Source organism: Vollenhovia emeryi, unplaced genomic scaffold, assembly GCF_000949405.1.
Source record: "Vollenhovia emeryi isolate VEMERY1.0 unplaced genomic scaffold, V.emery_V1.0 DF939221.1, whole genome shotgun sequence".
NCBI classification, from domain to species: domain Eukaryota; kingdom Metazoa; phylum Arthropoda; class Insecta; order Hymenoptera; family Formicidae; genus Vollenhovia; species Vollenhovia emeryi.
In genome coordinates this window covers 596,891-616,036 of record NW_011967145.1, presented here as the reverse complement: position 1 = coordinate 616,036, position 19,146 = coordinate 596,891, and the positions used below count along the sequence as shown (strand labels likewise).

Below are 19,146 nucleotides of genomic sequence, written 5' to 3'. Positions count from 1 at the left end.
GGGTTCCCCTACATATATTTTATAACTCGACTCTGTCTTATTCGACGGCGATGACTGACTTAGTATCATTCGAAAAGGATCCAAAAGAATAGGGTCGAAACGTCGTGTAATAAACTAATTAAATAACTAGCCAGTTTTGGGTTGACTATAAGTTTCCCGTCTCAATCTTTTCCGATTAAGTTGCGTACGTACCCGATGCGATGCGACGCATTACCGATGGAATTTGATTGAAAAACCGATCGCATTTTTCATCGGATATACAATTTCGTCGGATATATCAGCTTGCCATTATGTAGCTGAAGTAATAAAAGAACGCGGTGTTTTGGAGCAGGACGGAAGGAGTTATACTGTTAGCGGCACAAATCTCATTACGCAGTTTGTAGGAACCGTTGGATTTCTCCGATAACCATCTCTTCCTTTTTTTTCGGGTTAGGAGGACCGAGGAGACGATTGTGTGCGAGGACGCGTGGTGGACCTCACTCCGATCTATCTAAAGCAGACCTGAGGGCAGCTGGTGCCGCAACATGTCGATCATAATGCAGTATATAGATCGGTTCCACGACATGCTGGACAAACACGCAGGTAATTATTAACGGCGGGCGAAGCGCGCGCGCGGGGAGAGGGGGGGGGGGGGTAAATACCTTTGCGGAATCTCGAAAGTAATTTAGATTTGTATGGCAAACAGTGACGAAAACTCGGGTGTTTCTACTGCCGCGCGGTACCCAGTGTGGTATCACCGACATGTTATAATTGACGATTACGTAGCCGCGCGATAATTTCGAGAGCTGGACGCCGCGATAGACGGACGCCGCGCGGTATTAGAGTCCTTCGGATTTACATAATTGACGCGCGGGAGAGAACAATGTAAATAGCGGGCGGTGATACCGTTGTCGTGCATTATTTCCTTAAGAGTTCTTAGATAACTTCGCGCGGAGCGTAGTTATTTTTGAATTGTAGAACGTTCATGCGCCATTCAAGGTAGTTGCTTCGCGACAGCAATGCCCAAAAGTCTACACCGGACAGGAACCGGCACTCAATTATTACAATGATGTATCTTGATGCAATGTTGTTCTAAAGAATACACTTACGATTGATACATAAAATAGAGTCGAAAGATTCTAGTTTGAGGCGCTGCCGCGACATCTCTTGCGCTACACTCATGTCTATTGCATAATTCTTCCCATTTTTCAGTTTTTAACTCTTTATATTGCTGAAACGGAACGATCAATAATTTTTATTTCTTTTCCCGTTATTCGTTCTGGTTTACTTTATAACATATTTGTTTCTCATACACGAATCTCACTCACCGTTAAGCTTAAGAAAAATAAAATGCGCCATCATTCGCGCTTGCAAACGCAAATATTAATATTTTAACACACAATAATATGTGTAAATCATATTTCACGTGTAATAATATTACAACGAATTATATTGTTACGTGTAATATCTTTAACGTGTTTTACACGTAATATTTCGCGTAACATAGCAAACTTTAACTTTTTTTCTCGAACTTTGAGACGGTCAATTTTAATTCAATTAGTCTTATTTTGCACGCGTTAATGTAAGGAATAAACTGTAAAAATTTGCAACAGTTCTCACATAAATGATTTTACGAAATGACTACCTTAATTCGTTGTCAGTGTTTTTTTTTTTAATAAGTCGACTACGAGACTTCGCGGCTTCTAGTTCCGGAAAGAAATTACACATGTCAAAATCTCTCGGCACATAAATTCCCGTTAGTTCCCCGAACTAGAGGTACCTCGTCTCGAGAAAGACGAGCGAAATTCGACGTTTTGCGCGGTCCAAATTTGGTACGTCGAACGTTCCTCGCGAGGTACAAGTCGCTGGGAAGTAAGTCACGGGAAACGGGCGTCTTTCTACGAGTATCTTATCACTCTTTACGTACGTACCGCAGGGCAAAATCTCGAAATACGTGCGCGGTAATTTGCCGCGATTTGTCAATGTCGTTTTATCGCGCCGCGGTCTCGCCGGTCTCGCGTCGCGCGAAGTGGAGCGGGCGATTGTACAGAGGTTTCTGTTTCCTTGAGACCACCACTGTCCCAGTTCGAGCGCGGTAACGAAATGTCACTTTGATAATCGCGACGTCGTCGGGCCGTGCGAGTAAAGTGGAGTAATTCTTTATTCCGTGCGGACGGCCGGCCGGCTTGTCGCAACGCGGGCGCCCCTTTTCGCAACTCGACGAGAGGAATCCGACGGCGAACTTGACGTCGCGATTAAACGATCTAATTGCGCTCATCTCTCGGTCGTGCGTTCGGTCAATGGGAACGGTCTGCGTCCGCCGATACGCCAATTAACGCCCCGCCGCGATAAGCGTGAAAATACGCGCGTGTATACGCCGGGATTTAAAAGTGCTTCGTTAGCGCCATTAACGTGCCGCGAGTTCTCGATTATTCATTCCGCCGGTGATTTGCATGCGGGAGGTGCGAGTTACTCGATCTGTGCATAACGCAGACACGGGGATTATACTAAGAGGGCGATGGAGGAAAGATTGTGCGAGGATGACTCCTCAGCTTTTCGCTCGAAGACAACGCGCGTTTTGCTACCGCGTGAAAAAGTGAAGGAAAACCGCGTACGATTCTCGGTACACATTTTTTATGCTACGTTTTTTTTTTTAACTAAAGTGACTGCTATAATGGCTTGCTAAGTTTTCTTTTCCGGAAACACGCGTATTTGCAGGTAGTAAATGATTTTGTTTTCATAATTTAATTGCATAACGCAGACACGTGGAGCTACACCGAGAGCTCGATAAGAGACAAATTGCGCGACGATGGCTTCCCAGCTTTTCGCGAAGACGCACGTGCTTTGCCTCCGCGTATAAAATGAAGGAAACGTGTATGCGTAAACACAATTCTTGATGTACGCACTTTTTATACGTGCGCTTTTTTTTAAATTAAAATGACTGCCACTGACTGCCATTTTTCCATTTGCGGAAACACTCGTGTATGCGCAGAGTGCAAATGATCTTTTTTAAATTTGTAATTTAACTTGCACACAAAAAGTTGCTTTCGCAAAACAGCGTTGTTGTATTCGATAACGCTCGGTAAACGCATTCACGTTCCCGGTACGCGCGGGTAGATGAGTCCGTCGGAGCCATGTCGGAGCGGAGAATCTCAAGGGACACGCCCATGGGAATACCCGGGCGTTAATTTATATCCTCGTCCGCACTCGGGGGAAACCCGAAGGGAGGGTGATCGAACCCTGGAAGGACGTGAATATGGCGGAAAAAAGAACAGAGACTGTCAGGCATCCCTGAAAGGACGTTAAGAGGCGGTTGCTCGAAGCGAAGGACGAGCGATTTTTACCGACGTTAAATCATGGTCACCGGATTACGCTGAATTGTGCACGCGAGAGGGAGGGAGAGCGAAAGAGCGAACGAGCAAGAAGGAAACCGCTCGCGGTCGTTAATACACCTGTGCATTGTTGCATGCCGCGTCTGTTGTTTGCGGCGAGGTCGTTCCCGACCGGTCGCGAGCGTCTCTGGAAAGAACCGACGGAAGTTTGAGTCCGCGCAGCTTCGATATCGGTTCGCATTAATCGAATTATACCGTGCCGTATTACACCGTTTGGCGACGATTCTACATGCACATATATTGCTCACCAGGGTTGGGAAGTAGCTCGTTGCTTGTTACAGTTACGGTTACTCTTTTCTGGCAACTTAACGTCGTTACTTTTTCTCCGTCTGTAACTGTAACTTGACCCAGTTACATCTTTTTTTTTCGATAACTAGTAACTAATTTAATATAGTTACATTAACGATACGCTGGAGCGGTTTGATTCACCGAGAGAGTCGCATGCAGCTTTTGCGTTTGTAAATCTCATTATTGGCATTTATGTACAAAATAATACCAGACCGAACTGTGGGCTGTATAGTAGAACATTTTCATATAAAAAACATTGAGGCTTGAAGTCTAATAAAATTTATTTTCTAATAAAGTCTAATAAAACTACTCCAGCATCCCCTTATATTTTAAACCTCCGCAGATCGCGTCAGGCCTTGCAGTTGCGCGTAAACGCCTTTATCAAGGCTTTGCAATTCAAATGCAGATTTGATAGTTTTATTTTCATTGCAAGAAAGTAACTGCAAAGTAACGATTCGATTACTTTTTGAGTAACGCGTTACTTTTCAGAATTGGCAACTTGTAACCGTAACCAGTTACATTTTTAGCGAAAAAAACTGTAGCTGTAACTAGATACTTCTATGAAGTAACTTTCCCAACCCGGTTTCTCACACATTAATATATCGTAATCCAACAATTTTGCTTTATCTTTCGTCAGTTCGTTCAGTCGAGAAGGCTGAAAAAAAAAACGAATCCGACGAATAAATGCATCGCCAGAGTCTGCGGTCCTTTCGAAAAAAAATAATGAGGCTTCGAGGTTACTCACGCGGGAATCGCTTTGATGTTCCTTCACAGACACGAGGACGACCAATTGGTTACTGATGAGCTCACCTTTCCCCACGTTGTTCATCTGCCTGAGCTACGTCTACGTCGTCAAGGTGCTCGGACCGAAGATCATGGAGAATCGCAAACCCTTCCAGCTTAAAGACACCTTGGTAGCCTACAACCTGTTCCAAGTGATTTTTTCCGCATGGCTCTTCTACGAGGTGAGAAACCTGTCCGCCGCCCCTCCTCCTCTCTCGCGACGTCGACCGTCCAGCGTCCGATGAATCAGATATCCGAAAGAAATTTTTTACAGGGGAAAAAAGTCGCATTGCGTTCATATTTCATTTCAGCTCGACTCACCGATCGTTAATCGAAGCGGATATTTTGTTCTTCTTGTAATCCAACGTTGCGGAATTTCAGAGCGTAGCTTGTAACAAATGTTCGACGAACGTTTGGATGTTCCTCGCTTCTCTTTTCGGAGAACAATTTCGAAGAGATTTTTTATCCGTGGATTCATTAGCTAATCCCAAATCGCCTCTCGAACTCGTCACCGGGGCTCACGCTCGGTTTGCCGGCACGGCATTCGTCGCGACACGGTCGAAAACGGATGATAATAGTCTGGGCGTACGGTACGTTGCTATTTACAGTTGCGCGATCTGACAATTCCACGATTTTACCGCTGGCAACCACCGGAACGCGTAGCGACGGTCCGACGAAAACTTTCTATCTTAACAGTCGCGATTACGTTTCGATTACATTGCAAACGAACACGTTTGCCGTTGGTGCATTCCCCCGGCTGAGTTTACGTCTCGCGATTGCGAAAAGGGGGAACAATCGAGGGCCCCGCGGCTCTTTAGGCGCGATTCTCGGTATTTGCAAATGCCATATCGTTACGTTACAATGCCGAGGTCGTTTCCTTACCGGCGAGATATTTGCTTAATATGTAATCCGATTTATTACTCCTGCGCCTCGTGGCGACGAGAATGCGTTTTGTTACTCGACCGATCTCGCGCCACGGAAACGCACCAACGGCAAAGATGTGCGAAGCACGATTGTACGTTTCTTTCGCAACACAGTGTCTGATGGGCGGATGGTGGAGCCAATATAGCTTCCGCTGCCAGCCGGTGGATTATTCCAACAGCCCCACCGCGATCAGGGTAAGTAACCCTAGGGTCCAATCCTAGCCGGACCGTTCAACTGCCTTCCGACTACCTCAACGAGACGACAATTGCAACAGAAATTATCTGTCACCGAACCGCATCGAGACTGCTGGTGTCACAGACGAAAGAAGCTCATCTATGAACCCATTATTTTTGTAGATTGGCCGTTCCTTTCCCGGAGCGGAGGCTTGCTGCAGGGGGTAAATAGCACGGAGGCGATTTAGGCACCGAAGAGCTTACGCTTTCCTCTTCATCTCGCATCTAGAGTATACCTGGCATGTACCTCGAGCGCCTCGATCCGATCTTTCTCCGCTTCGGTATCCGGTATCTCGACTTTCGGTGGAGAAGTCGGGCGTTAATCGGCTGAGCGTTGAACGCGAGCGTCGCACCCCCATCGGGGAAGAGTCGCGGTCGTGGAATCGCGCTCTTCTCAGTCTCCACCGGTTTTGTCATTTGTGACTGGAGGCTTCTCGATTCTAAACCCCACTTCTTCCCGCGTTTCCTTCGCGGACCGAAGCATCCCCCTTTCTTTCTGCCGACTGCGACTCCCTTTCCCGTTGATGGTGCGAGGCGCGACGTCCGCGGAAAATTCGACACATATCTCTTTACGCAAAAGTAGTTGATAAGCTTGTACGCAATATACAGCTGCACTGTATTGCATCTATTTTCTGTATCACTTCATTGACCGACGGCGAATGGCCTCTGGGCGAATGTGGTTGCAGATAGGGATGTCCGGATGGCTGACTGGAGACTATTCTCTAAGATGTCAACCCGTAAACTACAGCGACAAGCCTGAAGTGTTGAGGGTGGGTGATCTTTTGTGCTTAAGCAGAGTTATCCTTATCATTTCAGCTCTCGCTGTGCGCGTTTGTCTAACTTTATGAAACCTTGCTTCACAAAACCGGTCAATTAACTCCAAGTTTAACCGAATGAGCAAAATACGATTTGTACGGTCTGGACGATGCTGAACGTGCTGGATTGAACATCGTTAGTGCTCGATTCTCGGAATATTTGTCTCGCTATAAAGCAATAGCTATTACCGGTCGAACAATTGTTCCAAGAGCCTACGGGTTTTTTGCAGCTCGATGATGTGACCGGTTCTGTACACACGATCGTTCATACATTCATACGCTAAGAGAAGAGCTGAAGGTGGCGTAGTGCGTAGAGCCGCGGGCTTAGTACGTAGTCCTTAGAGCTCGCGATAGAACGACTCTAACTGTAGTTAGCGGCCTGTACGATTAACGCCATGTAACACTGCACCATGTATCACTACGTCTTAAAAACGGTAACGAACCGTCAAGCTACGTAGACTCTCTCATTTATGCGCTATCGCGTCGCATCAATTTCTGCCATCGCATTCATACGTACTGTGACGCACTGCGAAGTCAATGACGATTTCCACGACACTCCTCGTCTCGAGCACACACCATCGTGACACAGATCGGTGTGTGCTTCCCGCGAAACGCTTTTGGTATGCACTCCTGTCGGAACTGATATTCAAAAAAACACCTGTCGAATGTGTTAATTTTCTTACCTTTGCATCCTGTTTACGTCATCAAGATACTTATCCACTTGAGTGAACTCACTTTTAATGCAACATGCACATTCCTCACTTCTCTCTCTCTGTCTGTCTTTCTCTCTCACTCTCCCTCTCCCGCCCTCTTCTTCTTTCTCTCTTTGTTGAAACAGGACTAACTTTCAATTTATTTGTAATTGCAATGTATTTAAAACTGTTTAAGTGTGTAACAGAAATCGAAAGCAAGAGTCCTGAGCTTCGACAGGAATGTAAGAGTTTAAGGATAAAATGTTTCGAGTAGAGTACACAGTCAAAGACAATTTCGTATACGTAAAATCGACTCGATTGAAGGGGCGATTGTAAAGGCTTTTTTTCCTAATCGATATTTCGAAATCGCAGATGGTCCACGCAAGCTGGTGGTATTACTTCTCGAAATTTACCGAATTCATGGACACGGTACGTACGGCGATTCGGTGCGTTCCGGGGCGACGTATGCGCGTGTCTAATCGCATTTCCTCTTCCAGATCTTTTTCGTGCTAAGAAAGAAGAATAATCATGTGTCCACGCTGCATGTGATCCACCACGGCTGCATGCCCATGTCGGTCTGGTTCGGGGTCAAGTTCACGCCAGGTAGGCGAAACGAATTGTTTATGCAATCCGTGGACAGGTATGAATTTGAAAGTTGCAGAAACTCGGTCGATTTTGCAAAATTAATGCGTGTCAATGTCGCGAGGGCAATCGCTCGCCCCACTCCGGCTTAAACCTTTCCTTGGATCGATTGTGAAAAAACGGTGAGCATTTCTTGAGCGATCGCGAAGAAAGTTGCTCTTCTCACTCTCTCACATGCATTCCATCGCATTTCGCAGCCCTCGCTCTGCGCATTTGAAAATTAAATATGCGTCCTTCTCGATAAGAAATCCTTTTCGGGAACCTGGAAACAATCCTTTCGATTACAACGCGAACACGTGTCGATTTCCGCAACTATTAGCTGAAAGATACAAATCTTCGATTATCGCACTGAGAAAAATGACCGATTAAATATAATCGGATAATCCAATTACATAATAACAAACGGATATATCCAATTAAATTGCATATCCGATGAAAAATATGATCGGTTTTCCAATCAAATTTCATCGGTAACTGCATTTCATCGGATAAATTTCATCGGATGTATCCATAATTAAATCGGAACACGTAATCGGAAAAATTAACCATCGGAAACGCTATTTAATTGGTTTGTCCGATGGAAATTTTTCTCAGTGCGGGAACAACTTCTATATAATTAACACTGCCGACGACTCAGATCCTATTTTGCGAAATGATTTATTCGCAAGTAGTTCGGAGAACGCGGTATATGTCGGTTTGTTTTTTACGTCAAACCCTCGACGATCGGAAACGAGCGAACAATCTCATGCTAATTTCCTTTGGTCAATCTTCCAGGTGGCCACTCGACCTTCTTCGGTTTGTTAAACACCTTCGTCCACGTCGTGATGTACACCTATTACCTTCTGGCGGCGATGGGTCCAAAGGTCCAGCCGTATCTCTGGTGGAAGAAGTACCTGACTGCCTTCCAGATGCTGCAGTTCATCGCCATCATGGTCCACGCTTTCCAGTTGCTCTTCATCGAGTGCGACTACCCGAAGGCGTTCGTCTGGTGGATCGGCCTGCATGCCGTCATGTTCCTCTTCCTGTTCAAGGAGTTCTACCAGCAGAGCTACCAGCAGAAGAAACCCTGGAAGTCGCTGATGAACGGCGTTCTCAAGGGCGATTGTCATCAATCGAAGGCCAAGCACGCGAACGGCGTCGCGAACGGCGTCGCGAACGGCGCCGCGAACGGAACCGCGAACGGCGTCACGAACGGCGTCGCGAACGGCGTCGCGAACGGCTCCTCGCCCAGGAGGAGGGATGCCGCCGATTATTACGTGAAAGGCGAAAGCCTAGCGACGGAGCTCAATCTCCGAAAATCGTTTGCAACGAAAGTCGAGTGACCCTCGAGCGAGCGCATAGCCTAGTCGATCTTCTCTCGCCACGACGTCTTTTTCTTTTTCCTCCGCGGAATCGCCGAAGGATTCGCGGGCCTTCACCCCTCTGTCTCTTTCTCCCTCTCTCCCCCCATCTCTCTCCCTTTACCTTTAATTTGCCGCATTACCTAAGCACGAAGGGTTGAAGGCCCCGCCGAGGTCGACGCATCTTTTCTATCGAAAAAGAAAAAGAGCGCAAAATTACGTCGCACGTATTCGGCTCGCGGTGTATGTCGTACGTCGATGCACCTCATTGACGGTACGATACTTGACGAGCGCGACCGTAATCCGGTGACTGACGCAGAAGGATGCTCGGGCGGATCGTGTCCCTGCTGCTCCCGCGGTCGTAGACGATACCAGAGAGTAACGAGTCGTTTGAATCGGGTGACGAAACGCTCGCACATAAATAATTGTGCGCGGTATTCGGTGGCCTCTACGATAATTTACGCCACTCGCGGAGCAAACAGTTCTTGTTGGGCCGGTTCATTTTGCGCGATCGTGAAAGAAACGAGAGTCATTCCTGCAAATGGTGTAGGTCAAATTGCAAGGTGTAATCTCTGGGAATTTTTAAGACGGTCCGTGACATTTGCGTGGCATATATTACCCTTTTCTTAATTATTTTCGTAACACCCGGTTAACCGTCGTATCTTATTAATTCCCATACAGCATAAGAATGTCCAGTAACATTGCAGCAACATTGCAATGTTGCTGCAACGTTGCTGGACGTTCTTGTGCTGTATGGGTTGCTTCAGCGCATTGAGAGCAATTAATAATCGCTGACAAAATCGCGGGTAGTCAGGGGGAAGATCGGGAGGTAGAGCTCGGGGAAGAACCGGTCTGAAATGCGACATAAATTATCCTTCCGGAAACCGGGTAGCCCGTGGTGAATGAAACACCTTGATGAAATTCCTTATTCGCCGCTTTCGCAGTTTGGAACTACTTGGGATAAATCGATTTCGTTCTCAGCGCGCGCGCGCGACGCGGCCGGTGTTCCCGTCGCTTCGACAAAAATAATCTCCGTCAAGGCTTCGGCGCGATCGCGCGTTTCCCACCGGTCTCGAAAAAAATTGCCGACTCACCGGCCGGCGGCGCGGCATTGCATAAAGAAAAAAAATTAAGTAGAAATTATGATAGCAATTTGGACATCGCCGCGTAATTAATCGAGGAATTTTTTCGTTTGTACTACGACTCGCCGTCGCGTGGAGGCACGTGTGGCGACCTTAGCCGGTCGGGATTACGGACTTTGAAATGCCGCGAAATCTCTCGATTATATAAAAGCACGAGGGAACAGCCAGAATCGAAGGAAAGTCAGACGGAGATCGCGATCTTTGAGCAGATGATCGGCCTCGTAAAACCGCGCACATTATTGTCGACATTTCTCGATTCTTCTAGAAAATATAAGAGTTTTAGGCCCGGTTTTTCATTTTCCGGTTAACCAGAAGTTAAGTCGACTCTCTATCTTTTTCTATTTTATGATCTAAGAAGAGACAGAGAATCGACTGATCTCTGGTTAACAGTTAAAACCGGGGTCTCAGAATTGTAATTTTATGTATGTAATTTTATGTATTATCTATATAGATTATATATAGAACGTGAAAAAATGTTGAAACGGTCCGTCGAGTCAGTTTAACGAGCCGTCTAGGTCTATTTTTTTTCAAATTGATTCGCGAAGGTGTCGATCGTCCAGGTATCAAACGTTCATGCGGGAGCAGGGAAGACACGATTTGCGCCGGTGTGCCTTGGGAAGACAGGCGTGCCTTTTGCTCAATACTTAAAAAGCTCAAAAGCATCGGTTCGAAATGCCAGTAACCGACCTCTGTGATCGTGCGTACTCGTCGACTCGCGAGAGGGACTCTCGACCATCCTTCCCTTCTCCTTCGCGCGCCCACGTTCGGTCCCGGCGTCGCGACGCCTTCCAACACTGCGGATGTGCCGATGCTCGTCGCGGACGCTCGCCTCGCCGTCTCGGTTGTACTATTTAAACGCGTGTAAACGCGCGCGCGAAGCGCGCGAGTTTCGCGTTCGCGAGTCGTTCGCGCCCTCGGTCGAGAGAGTGCACCATTGGGAATTTTCCTCCGCTCGGCAGCCGAACTGAGGAAAGTCTCGGATCGACGGAATTGAATGAACGGGATGTTATTATTCGAGATCGAATAAGTTCAAAGTTTAAAGTGACAAAAGATGAATGAATTAAAGAGGACTCGATACTTACTTTGCAAAATTGCGGACGGAAAGAAAACAATTATGTACATACGTTTCCTTTTTAATTTCCTGCTCTTAATCGCTGTCTATTACTGATTATCGTACTGATTATTAAGTACTGCCGAGCGTTTATATTTTCCCGGAAGCCGATATGAACCGGACGGCCGGAACGTTATCCATTTCGCTCGCTTCGCATGCGTTTTGTATGTAATACATAGCGTCTTGTACATAGGTAGGCTAGTTTTATATACTACTAAAGAAGAGTCCGAGGAGTGCGACGGTCGTGCCACACTTCGAGGCGACTAAAAGTTTAAAAAAAAAAAAGATCAAGTTTAAGGGCTAATTTATATAAATCCACATGTGCATATGTATAAGAAGCGGAAGCTGTATGAATAAAATCGCACGTTGAGGTGCATAATCCTTATAGACGCGGCTACGTACATAAGGAAAAAAGAAAAGTCCAAAGGGCGCCTTGAATTTTCGACTTGTTGGGACCCCGATCCGACTACTGCCCTTCTCACTTGAACGTTCTTGAGTCTTGCTCAAGGTTCGAGTAATGTAGATTACAGCAAGAGTAATTGAAGAGCTCGTTTCCAAATTTCCACCGCTCGTAAGCGACAGACGAAGAATATATACCTTCGTATGCTCGATGATGGAAGAGAAACGATTGTGTCGAGAGAATCCAACTCGAGCCGCACTGGTGACGAGCCCTTCGACTGCGATCTGTCACGTGCGTGATCTGCAATAATCGACATCGTGTACCATACGTGAGTGTTCGTGAAAGCTGTACAGAGAAAACATTCGGAATTCCGCGAATTCAGCTCAAGAAATTGGAGGCGTCAATTGTTTGTCAGGCACGGCTGATCTTTGTTAGGCGTCCATCAGTGTACGATCGCTGAGGCGATAAACAAAAGCAATGAGATGCGCGCGCGTATGGTACGAAGGAAATACGCGTACAATCCAACGAATCTTTTCTTCCACTCGGCCGAGAGCTTGAAGTTGTTTTGTTGCAAGTGGCTCGCCGAGGTGGGGTGCCAAAAGCGAATTACGGGCGTGCGCCGCCAATCTCGGTAGGTAGCGATATGTGAAAAATTTCAAGTGCTCTTACATCGAGAGAATTTTTACGTCGTACTGTAACCGAAATTTATTAATCATACGATTGGTTAACGTGTATTACGTGATGTATTTTTGCGAGAAATATAAGTCTATTTACTATGCCCGTGTACTTCTGAGCCATTGCCCCTGCGGTAGAAAAGTATATAATATATACACGCCAACATTCTTCGGGCATATAACAATATCGTACACAGATACACGGCGAAGGACCACAATGTGTGGATCATTTGCTATTCTGTATCATGTACAATAATAAAGTGTAACGCTGCAGCCAATCCTTAAAGGACACGCCGTCCACGGTCGTTTCGTCGAGCGCCATTGCTTCTTGCACATCTTGGTTCGTCCTGAAATATGCTTAATGTTAAAATAACCGCAACGTCGGATCTCGACAGACTAACTTACCAAGCACTCAGGATAACATTGGAGCGCTTGATCTCCTCGCGCGCCTGATCGCAAACGTCCTTAGCGAGATTCAGCAGCTCCAGACTATTGTAATTGCACTTTTCTCGCGACGGCACCAACTTGACCGCGCACTCGGGCTCGTCAGTTGACGGCGAGCAATGTAGCTTCGTGTAAACTATATTGGTAATCGCGTTTCTATAGCATTCTATGAGGGCGTACATCGGTATTTGTATTATTGGGAAGTGAGGCTTGATCCTCTTGCATTGCGGATTGACTGCGGCGATGGAGACATTGTCGAGACCACGGGCTGCGTGTCTGCGTGCAAAATTTGTCCGTTATGTGATAGCCCTAAGGTGTTGACGTGAAATTTAACGCGGGTAACTTTTACCAACCTGTACAGTCCCACATCTCCCTTCAACATTACGCTCCGTAAAGCACCGAGATCCAAGGTGTTGTGAAATATATCCAGTTCGATGTTCAACGGCTTGTTCACGCAACTCGCGTCGTAATTGTCGGCCTGCAGCGCGACTATCTTCTGCAGTTCACAATGCAGCTTCTCCTTCTGGTTAAATACCAGCGTCGGCATAGAGTTCAAAATTGCTATGGATTGCTGAATGTCCTTGATATATTTCTCCTGCAATGTGCTCGATATTAGCGTGAGTGATATTAGCAGAGTGTAGAGTGTGCCGATACGAACCGTCTGCGCGTCAATCGTCTCTATGTCGGACTTCAATCGAGCCAAGTCGTGATTGTGCGAGGCGTTCTCCTGGATGATGCCCTTCAATTTCCGAATCTCGCTTTGCAGGTACGCCTGGTTGGTGTCCAACTTTCTCACTTCCAATTTCAAAGCCAGCCACACACTCATGTCTTCGTTAGACAACGACTGCAAAACGACGTGCGCATTAATCTCACGCTTTCTTGCAACTCGACATCCATTCACGTTACCTCTATCAGATGGATGAACTCTACTAAATGTTCTTGGCACATGTTAGCTTTAGTACTAGACAGAATGGATTTCGAAGCCATGGCTATGTGCTGGCCACACGCTCTCGCGATACCAATGTCCTTGTTTTCGCCGACTACGCTCGTACCGACGAGCTGGTCGCTCTCGGCCTCCAGTTTCTTTAACGTGTCAACATCTTGCGACAGCGCTTGACACAAGTGCGTCCACAGTGTGTGTACGTCGATACCACCGAGAGTACTCGACATCTTTGTCCAGATCTGTTGTTAAAAAATGCCACGGGTATTATTTTATAAGCCAAGGTTCGTATCCTTAAAAAAAAAAAAGACTTGCTTGTTTCCTATCTGCGGCTGAACGGCGCAGGTTCGTTACGACGTCCAGGGCCTGCCTCAGTCTCTGCTGATCCACGTCCTTGGAAGCGTTTGGCATTAAATGCTGGTACACTCGCCTCATGTCGTTGTAGTCCTTCATCTGCTTGCTGGTCTCGCTACACTTCAGTTTGAGCATATCCTTCCTCGTGCCGGTCGTCGACCGCTTGCTCTTCACATTCTTCAAATGGTGCACTGACAATTTCACGAAGCTTATGGAAACCGCAGCGAAACACCCCCGGGAGTAACGCAAGCTTTTAAAACCTTACCTTTTTGCCTGACAGTATAGTCCTGCTCCTCGTATTCCTCTTCCAGCGCGGATATCTGCTGTTCCAGTGCGTCGCTTTTGAGCCTCAACTGATTCAAATTCCTCACGGACGAAATTTTAGCGTCCTTCAACACATGTTTCAGTTTGTACAGCAGAAGGCCCTTCCTTATCTCGCACGCCTCAGCCACAGGGAACGCAGAGTTGGAAATGACCTCCCAGAGTAGCTCCAGTACGCCCTTGCACAATCTGACGAAAGGGAAAGATTAGGCATGAAGATAATACAGACTTTAAGACAGAGAGCTCCGGTAAATGAGTGGGGGTCAATGACTAACATTTTCCTCACTGAATCATTGTACACTGTCGGCGGACACTCGAGCTGGCGAGTCCACGTGAAATTATTTGCACTCTCTCTCATGACGATTCCGCCACTGGAAAACGCGCTGGATCTGCAAATGTTGCAATATGCTTTTACCTGAAAGCAAGGGGCACTATAAATGAAGATATTTAAACTAGACGAGCAAAAGTAGAAGGTAAAACGTCAAGCAGATATATATATATACATATTGACCCCCGAAAAAATACAAATGCGTACGGAGTAAGTTCTTTATTTGCGACAATTCACCAAATCCGTCGTGTGAACGTCACGGAGGATATTATTTACACCGGTCAGTCTTCCAGCCGACAGCTCTCGTAAACATAAAGAGGGAGAGCGCGTTGTCCTCCCTCTTGTGCTCGTATTTGAATTCGTCTCGTTGTCGAGTCCGTTTGTTTCTCTTGCACTCGCCTCTGCCACTCGGAGCGAGACGCGCGTACGTTCGGGCGTTGGTGAGAGAGAGAGAGAGGACGACAGGGCTCGAGTGCGGGGCAGGTGCAGGTCAGTGTTGCCAGTTGGCTAAAGCCGAAAGTCACGCGAACGTGAAATTTCCCCAGATTTATTGTATATCGGCCAGAGAGAATCTGAGAACGGGACTTTAAGAAACTGACCAATCGCGGCCAAGTATGAGTGGAATACGCGACTGTGATTAGTCAATTTCTTAAGACTTAAGTTTAAATCTCTATGTAGATGGGCACTAATCAATCTTATATGAGTTCAAATCTCTGCGACATAATTGACCAAATTGTGGAATGACTGACGAGACTTCGCGGCACTTTGTATAACACCTCAGCATTAATCACACGCGAAAGAAAATTAAGGAAACACAAAAGATGTACGATCGAATCAATTTATTTGCACTCGGTATATTCCTTGTAAATTTTAATCCGATGGTTAGGTAAATTTTAATCAACGGAAATCGATGTAGAAATGTCACATTTAAACTATCGATGAGTAAATGTTACAGTTATATAATTAAGCACGGATAAGATTAATTGATATTTAATTTCTCAATTAAATGTATTGCGACGGTATTCGACTCAAAGATCGGCATTCCGACTTTAATATTTCGTGTATTACTTCGTGTGTTTAATTTAGAAACAGTTAACAACTTTTACTCGAAGCGACGAGAGATTCGATGCGACGATACGAGATGCGATCCGAACACGAGCGTCGATTAAAGAGACAATTATCGTCCATTATCGCAACGAAGGAGTAATTTTAAGTCAGCTAGCGCTTTGATTCTTAATTGGACTTATAAATCTCAGGTGTGAATCACGCAACATACCTGTCTCGCCGGTTAACTGAGCATCGATGGTAAATCTGGAGGATTCAGCGACGACACGGCGATATTGATCACTGATTAATCGCGGAGAGCGATCGCGGTTACTTCCCGCACTTGTCATGAACGCGTATTAAGAAAGAATAACCCCTGGTCCACAATCTTGCTTTAAATAAGCTGTAAGCCTTAAGCCGTAAGAAATTAACCAATCATAGGCATTTATTCCCCTCACTCTCACCTGTGATTGGTTAATTTCTTACGGTTTAAGACTTACAGCTTACTTAAAGCAAGATTGTGGACCAAGGGTAATACGATATACGGAACGGCGCGGACACAACCGACTCGTTAGACTGTCGCCGCGTGAATGAACACCTCGGCCGAAAAAACGAGCGCGGATTCCAAGAAAAACATAGCGTCATGGGCCAGAGCGAAATTCGTAAACAACTCGGTCGCCGAGCGTCGGTTCGGAGAAATGACGTAGCGCCCGTAAAAACACCTCGGTGAAAAACAGTTTAACATTCCATTGTGCCGAATCAGTCGGTCTCGATCGGTCGCGCGAGGCGGACGTACCGCGTGTTTTCGCGTCGCGGATCATTTCCTACGAGAATCCCGACCGTCTCGTACGTGAATTATCGCGTTTAAGTAGTTGTCGCGACCCGTTGATTTCTACGGTGATGTGCCGAGACGAATAACACGCGTAATTCCAAGTAGAAGTCGCCTATTTAATGCGGGGTCTACAATGAGAGTCGCGGAGTCGCAGTCGTAAGAATAATCGCCTGTAATTGGTCAATTCAATTGGACACATAAGAATTAACCAATCATAGTCCACTATTCTTACGACTACGACTTTCGACTTCTATGTAGACGAGGCTTAAACGAATCGCAACCGCGCGCGGCGGTTCGTCGTGTCGCGTCGCGTTCGGGAGTGCCGTTTGTACCATATAAGATATCGAGTTAAGGACTTTTCAAAGCCCACTTGAGCAAGCGTCTGTCAATTGTCTGTTCCTGTCGACGGCCACACTTTTGAGACTTGGCAGTTTTTGGACTATAAAATTCGCCGACTCGAAGTGGAGGCGAACTTGACGGAACATCGACTTTGTAAACGGGAGTGTAAAGTCGCGCCAACGATTCGTGTGTTCTCGCGAGTGTCCTGGAGGATAATCTGAGAGGATGAGGTGGCCTGGGGAAGGCATCTGGCGCCGGCGGAGCAACTTTATGGTAAATGTTGTTCTTTATTTTGTGTAAAATCAATATTTTTCCGGTTTGTTTTATAATTCCACAATTTTGAGATATTAATTAGAGATCGAAACGTAATTTAAAGCTTCCTCAAATTTTATTCTCGTCAAGATCTTTCGCGGAAAATCTCTCGCGTCATGTGAACATCTAACCGAAAAAGTTCGATTCGCATAAGAATTATATTTTGAAATATTAATTAGAAGTGAAAAAGTAATTGAACGTTTCCTCAAATTTTATTCTCGCCAAGATCTTTTGCGGAAAATCCCTCGCGTGACAATCATGTAAACGAAAAAGTTCGTTTCGCATAAGAATTATATTTTGAAATATTAACTTTTCCTGAACGCTACTTTAATATGAATTCTGCACTTGTCTTTTACAGATTCAACGTAGTCAACTCCGCTGCTGCGCGTCGGGGCCGGTGAGTGCTAAGTTGTTTTACTCAGGTAACGAATCTACGATCTCGTAGACCGTAGTTCGTAGATCATAGACTGTAGAACGTAGATCGTAGGTGCATTCTGTAGATTCGTTACCTGGATAGATTACAATATAATTTCACATCGCAAAAATTACGCGAATAGAGCGAATGATTTCTTGACGTATTCGTCGAGCTAATCTTGTAAACGGGAGTGTAAAACGTAAAACGGAGCTAAACTTGTAACCTATCCATTTTTTATCAATATATTGGCATGTGAAGTAAAGATTTATTTCTTTATTTAAAATAATGTGACCTGAGATTCGAAATGTTTTGTCCTGACATTTCAAATGATTATTATACATTATTGGCAGTTATTGGTTACCTGTAAAATTCAATTACAACGTCACTCTCTATGAATTACAATGTTACTCTCTGTCATGAGAGAAAGTTCTTTAATTCTGGATCTCACGTCATTTATTTGGTGTATTTCGCGACACTTTCGAGATGCGTGTCGCATGAACAACATGCGCAGTCATACGCATCTTCATACATCCGCGATCGGTTTTCGCGTTCGAGTCTCGCGATCGGTCTTTAAAAACGTTTCCATGATATTAGCACTTTTTAAATTTCATCCATCCATATTAGAAAATTGTTAATTTATCGCGGACTATAATTAAAATGAATATAACGCGAGAAGTAAAGTGGTTTCTGTGTATAGACTTGAATTCTGGATTCAAAGATCGAGTCACGGAGAGACGGTCAGTACTCTCGAGTAAATAACGGAAGCAGAAATACATTTAATTAGTTTTGTGCGGTAAATTTTTTCGACTTACGATTCTTTTTTAATTAACTTCTCGTAGTCGCGCATTTTTCCGTACGATCGACGCTCGCGTATAATTCAAATCGTACGTATAACATCTGTCGGTGACGATAACACACCGACTATGGAAGGAGTTTTCTTCCTTCCTGATCTCTGGTCAGAATGACCAGACTGTATGGCCAGGAGCAACGAAAGGTATGTCCAATCTGGCCCAACGAAAGAAGACCTGGATACGACGTAAGTGGTCCATATTGGCCACTCTTGTATTGCTTATTTATTTGTACAAATTCGGGTGGGTTACTCTTTATACATACAATACTCTCGGATATGTGCGAGAATGATAACATTAAATCCTAATCGCGCGCGCATCATATGCCCATTCTACACCTAGGGATGATCCTACTTGTGGCTCATCCGATACTCGCTTCTATACCTAAAGCTAATCCTACTTACAGCTTATCCGAGGAAGTAGTATAAAGTGTAAAAGGTACACTGTAGTTGTACTTTGGTACGATTGGAAACCAACCAAAGTGTAAACCTTTTACACTTTATACTACTCCCTTGGATAAGCTGTAAGTAGGATTAGCTTTAGGTATAGAAGCG

The 19,146-nt window shown here is 45.5% G+C and overlaps 2 protein-coding genes across 7 annotated transcripts in view; one reads left to right on the top strand and one right to left on the bottom strand.

The window, feature by feature from the left end:
- The window catches only part of LOC105560798 (elongation of very long chain fatty acids protein AAEL008004), a 57,458-nt gene extending 47,254 nt beyond the window's left edge, over window positions 1–10,204 (top strand). For 2 of the 4 annotated variants that reach the window (XM_012010221.1, XM_012010220.1), the window contains exons 2-7: window positions 434–582; window positions 4,434–4,624; window positions 6,286–6,369; window positions 7,479–7,535; window positions 7,604–7,709; window positions 8,523–10,204. In XM_012010221.1, the coding sequence (XP_011865611.1) occupies window positions 525–582; window positions 4,434–4,624; window positions 6,286–6,369; window positions 7,479–7,535; window positions 7,604–7,709; window positions 8,523–9,070 (1,044 nt within the window). In that variant the 5' untranslated portion in view covers window positions 434–524 and the 3' untranslated portion in view covers window positions 9,071–10,204. Of the gene's footprint in view, window positions 1–433; window positions 583–4,433; window positions 4,625–5,479; window positions 5,561–6,285; window positions 6,370–7,478; window positions 7,536–7,603; window positions 7,710–8,522 lie in introns of all 4 variants that reach the window. The other 2 variants (XM_012010223.1, XM_012010222.1) reach the window with 2 other exon arrangements.
- A 2,216-nt stretch (window positions 10,205–12,420) lies between these two features.
- Window positions 12,421–16,449, bottom strand: LOC105560797. 3 transcript variants are annotated; one of them, XM_012010219.1, is made up of 11 exons: window positions 16,347–16,449; window positions 16,079–16,249; window positions 15,010–15,309; window positions 14,750–14,863; window positions 14,419–14,663; window positions 14,115–14,344; window positions 13,766–14,041; window positions 13,518–13,703; window positions 13,213–13,454; window positions 12,821–13,135; window positions 12,421–12,762 (listed from the first exon to the last, which is right to left on the bottom strand). In XM_012010219.1, exons 4-11 carry the CDS (start codon window positions 14,830–14,832, stop codon window positions 12,642–12,644), a joined length of 1,698 nt encoding a protein of 565 aa, XP_011865609.1. In that variant the 5' UTR covers window positions 14,833–14,863; window positions 15,010–15,309; window positions 16,079–16,249; window positions 16,347–16,449; the 3' UTR covers window positions 12,421–12,641. The 3 variants fall into 3 exon arrangements, with proteins under 3 accessions (XP_011865609.1, XP_011865607.1, XP_011865608.1); XM_012010217.1 differs by having other exon boundaries at window positions 14,750–14,889; window positions 16,347–16,448; XM_012010218.1 differs by lacking the exon at window positions 15,010–15,309 and having other exon boundaries at window positions 14,750–14,889; window positions 16,347–16,448.
- Window positions 16,450–19,146: the final 2,697 nt, after the last annotated feature.

Coding starts and splice junctions, on each gene's coding strand:
- LOC105560797 (XM_012010219.1), bottom strand. CDS start 14,832: ATGAGAGAGAGTGCAAATAATTTCACGTGGACTCGCCAGCTCGAGTGT. Junction 13,455..13,517: donor AGACGATTGACGCGCAGACG/GTTCGTATCGGC, acceptor AGCACATTGCAG/GAGAAATATATCAAGGACAT. Junction 12,763..12,820: donor AATGTTATCCTGAGTGCTTG/GTAAGTTAGTCT, acceptor AGCATATTTCAG/GACGAACCAAGATGTGCAAG.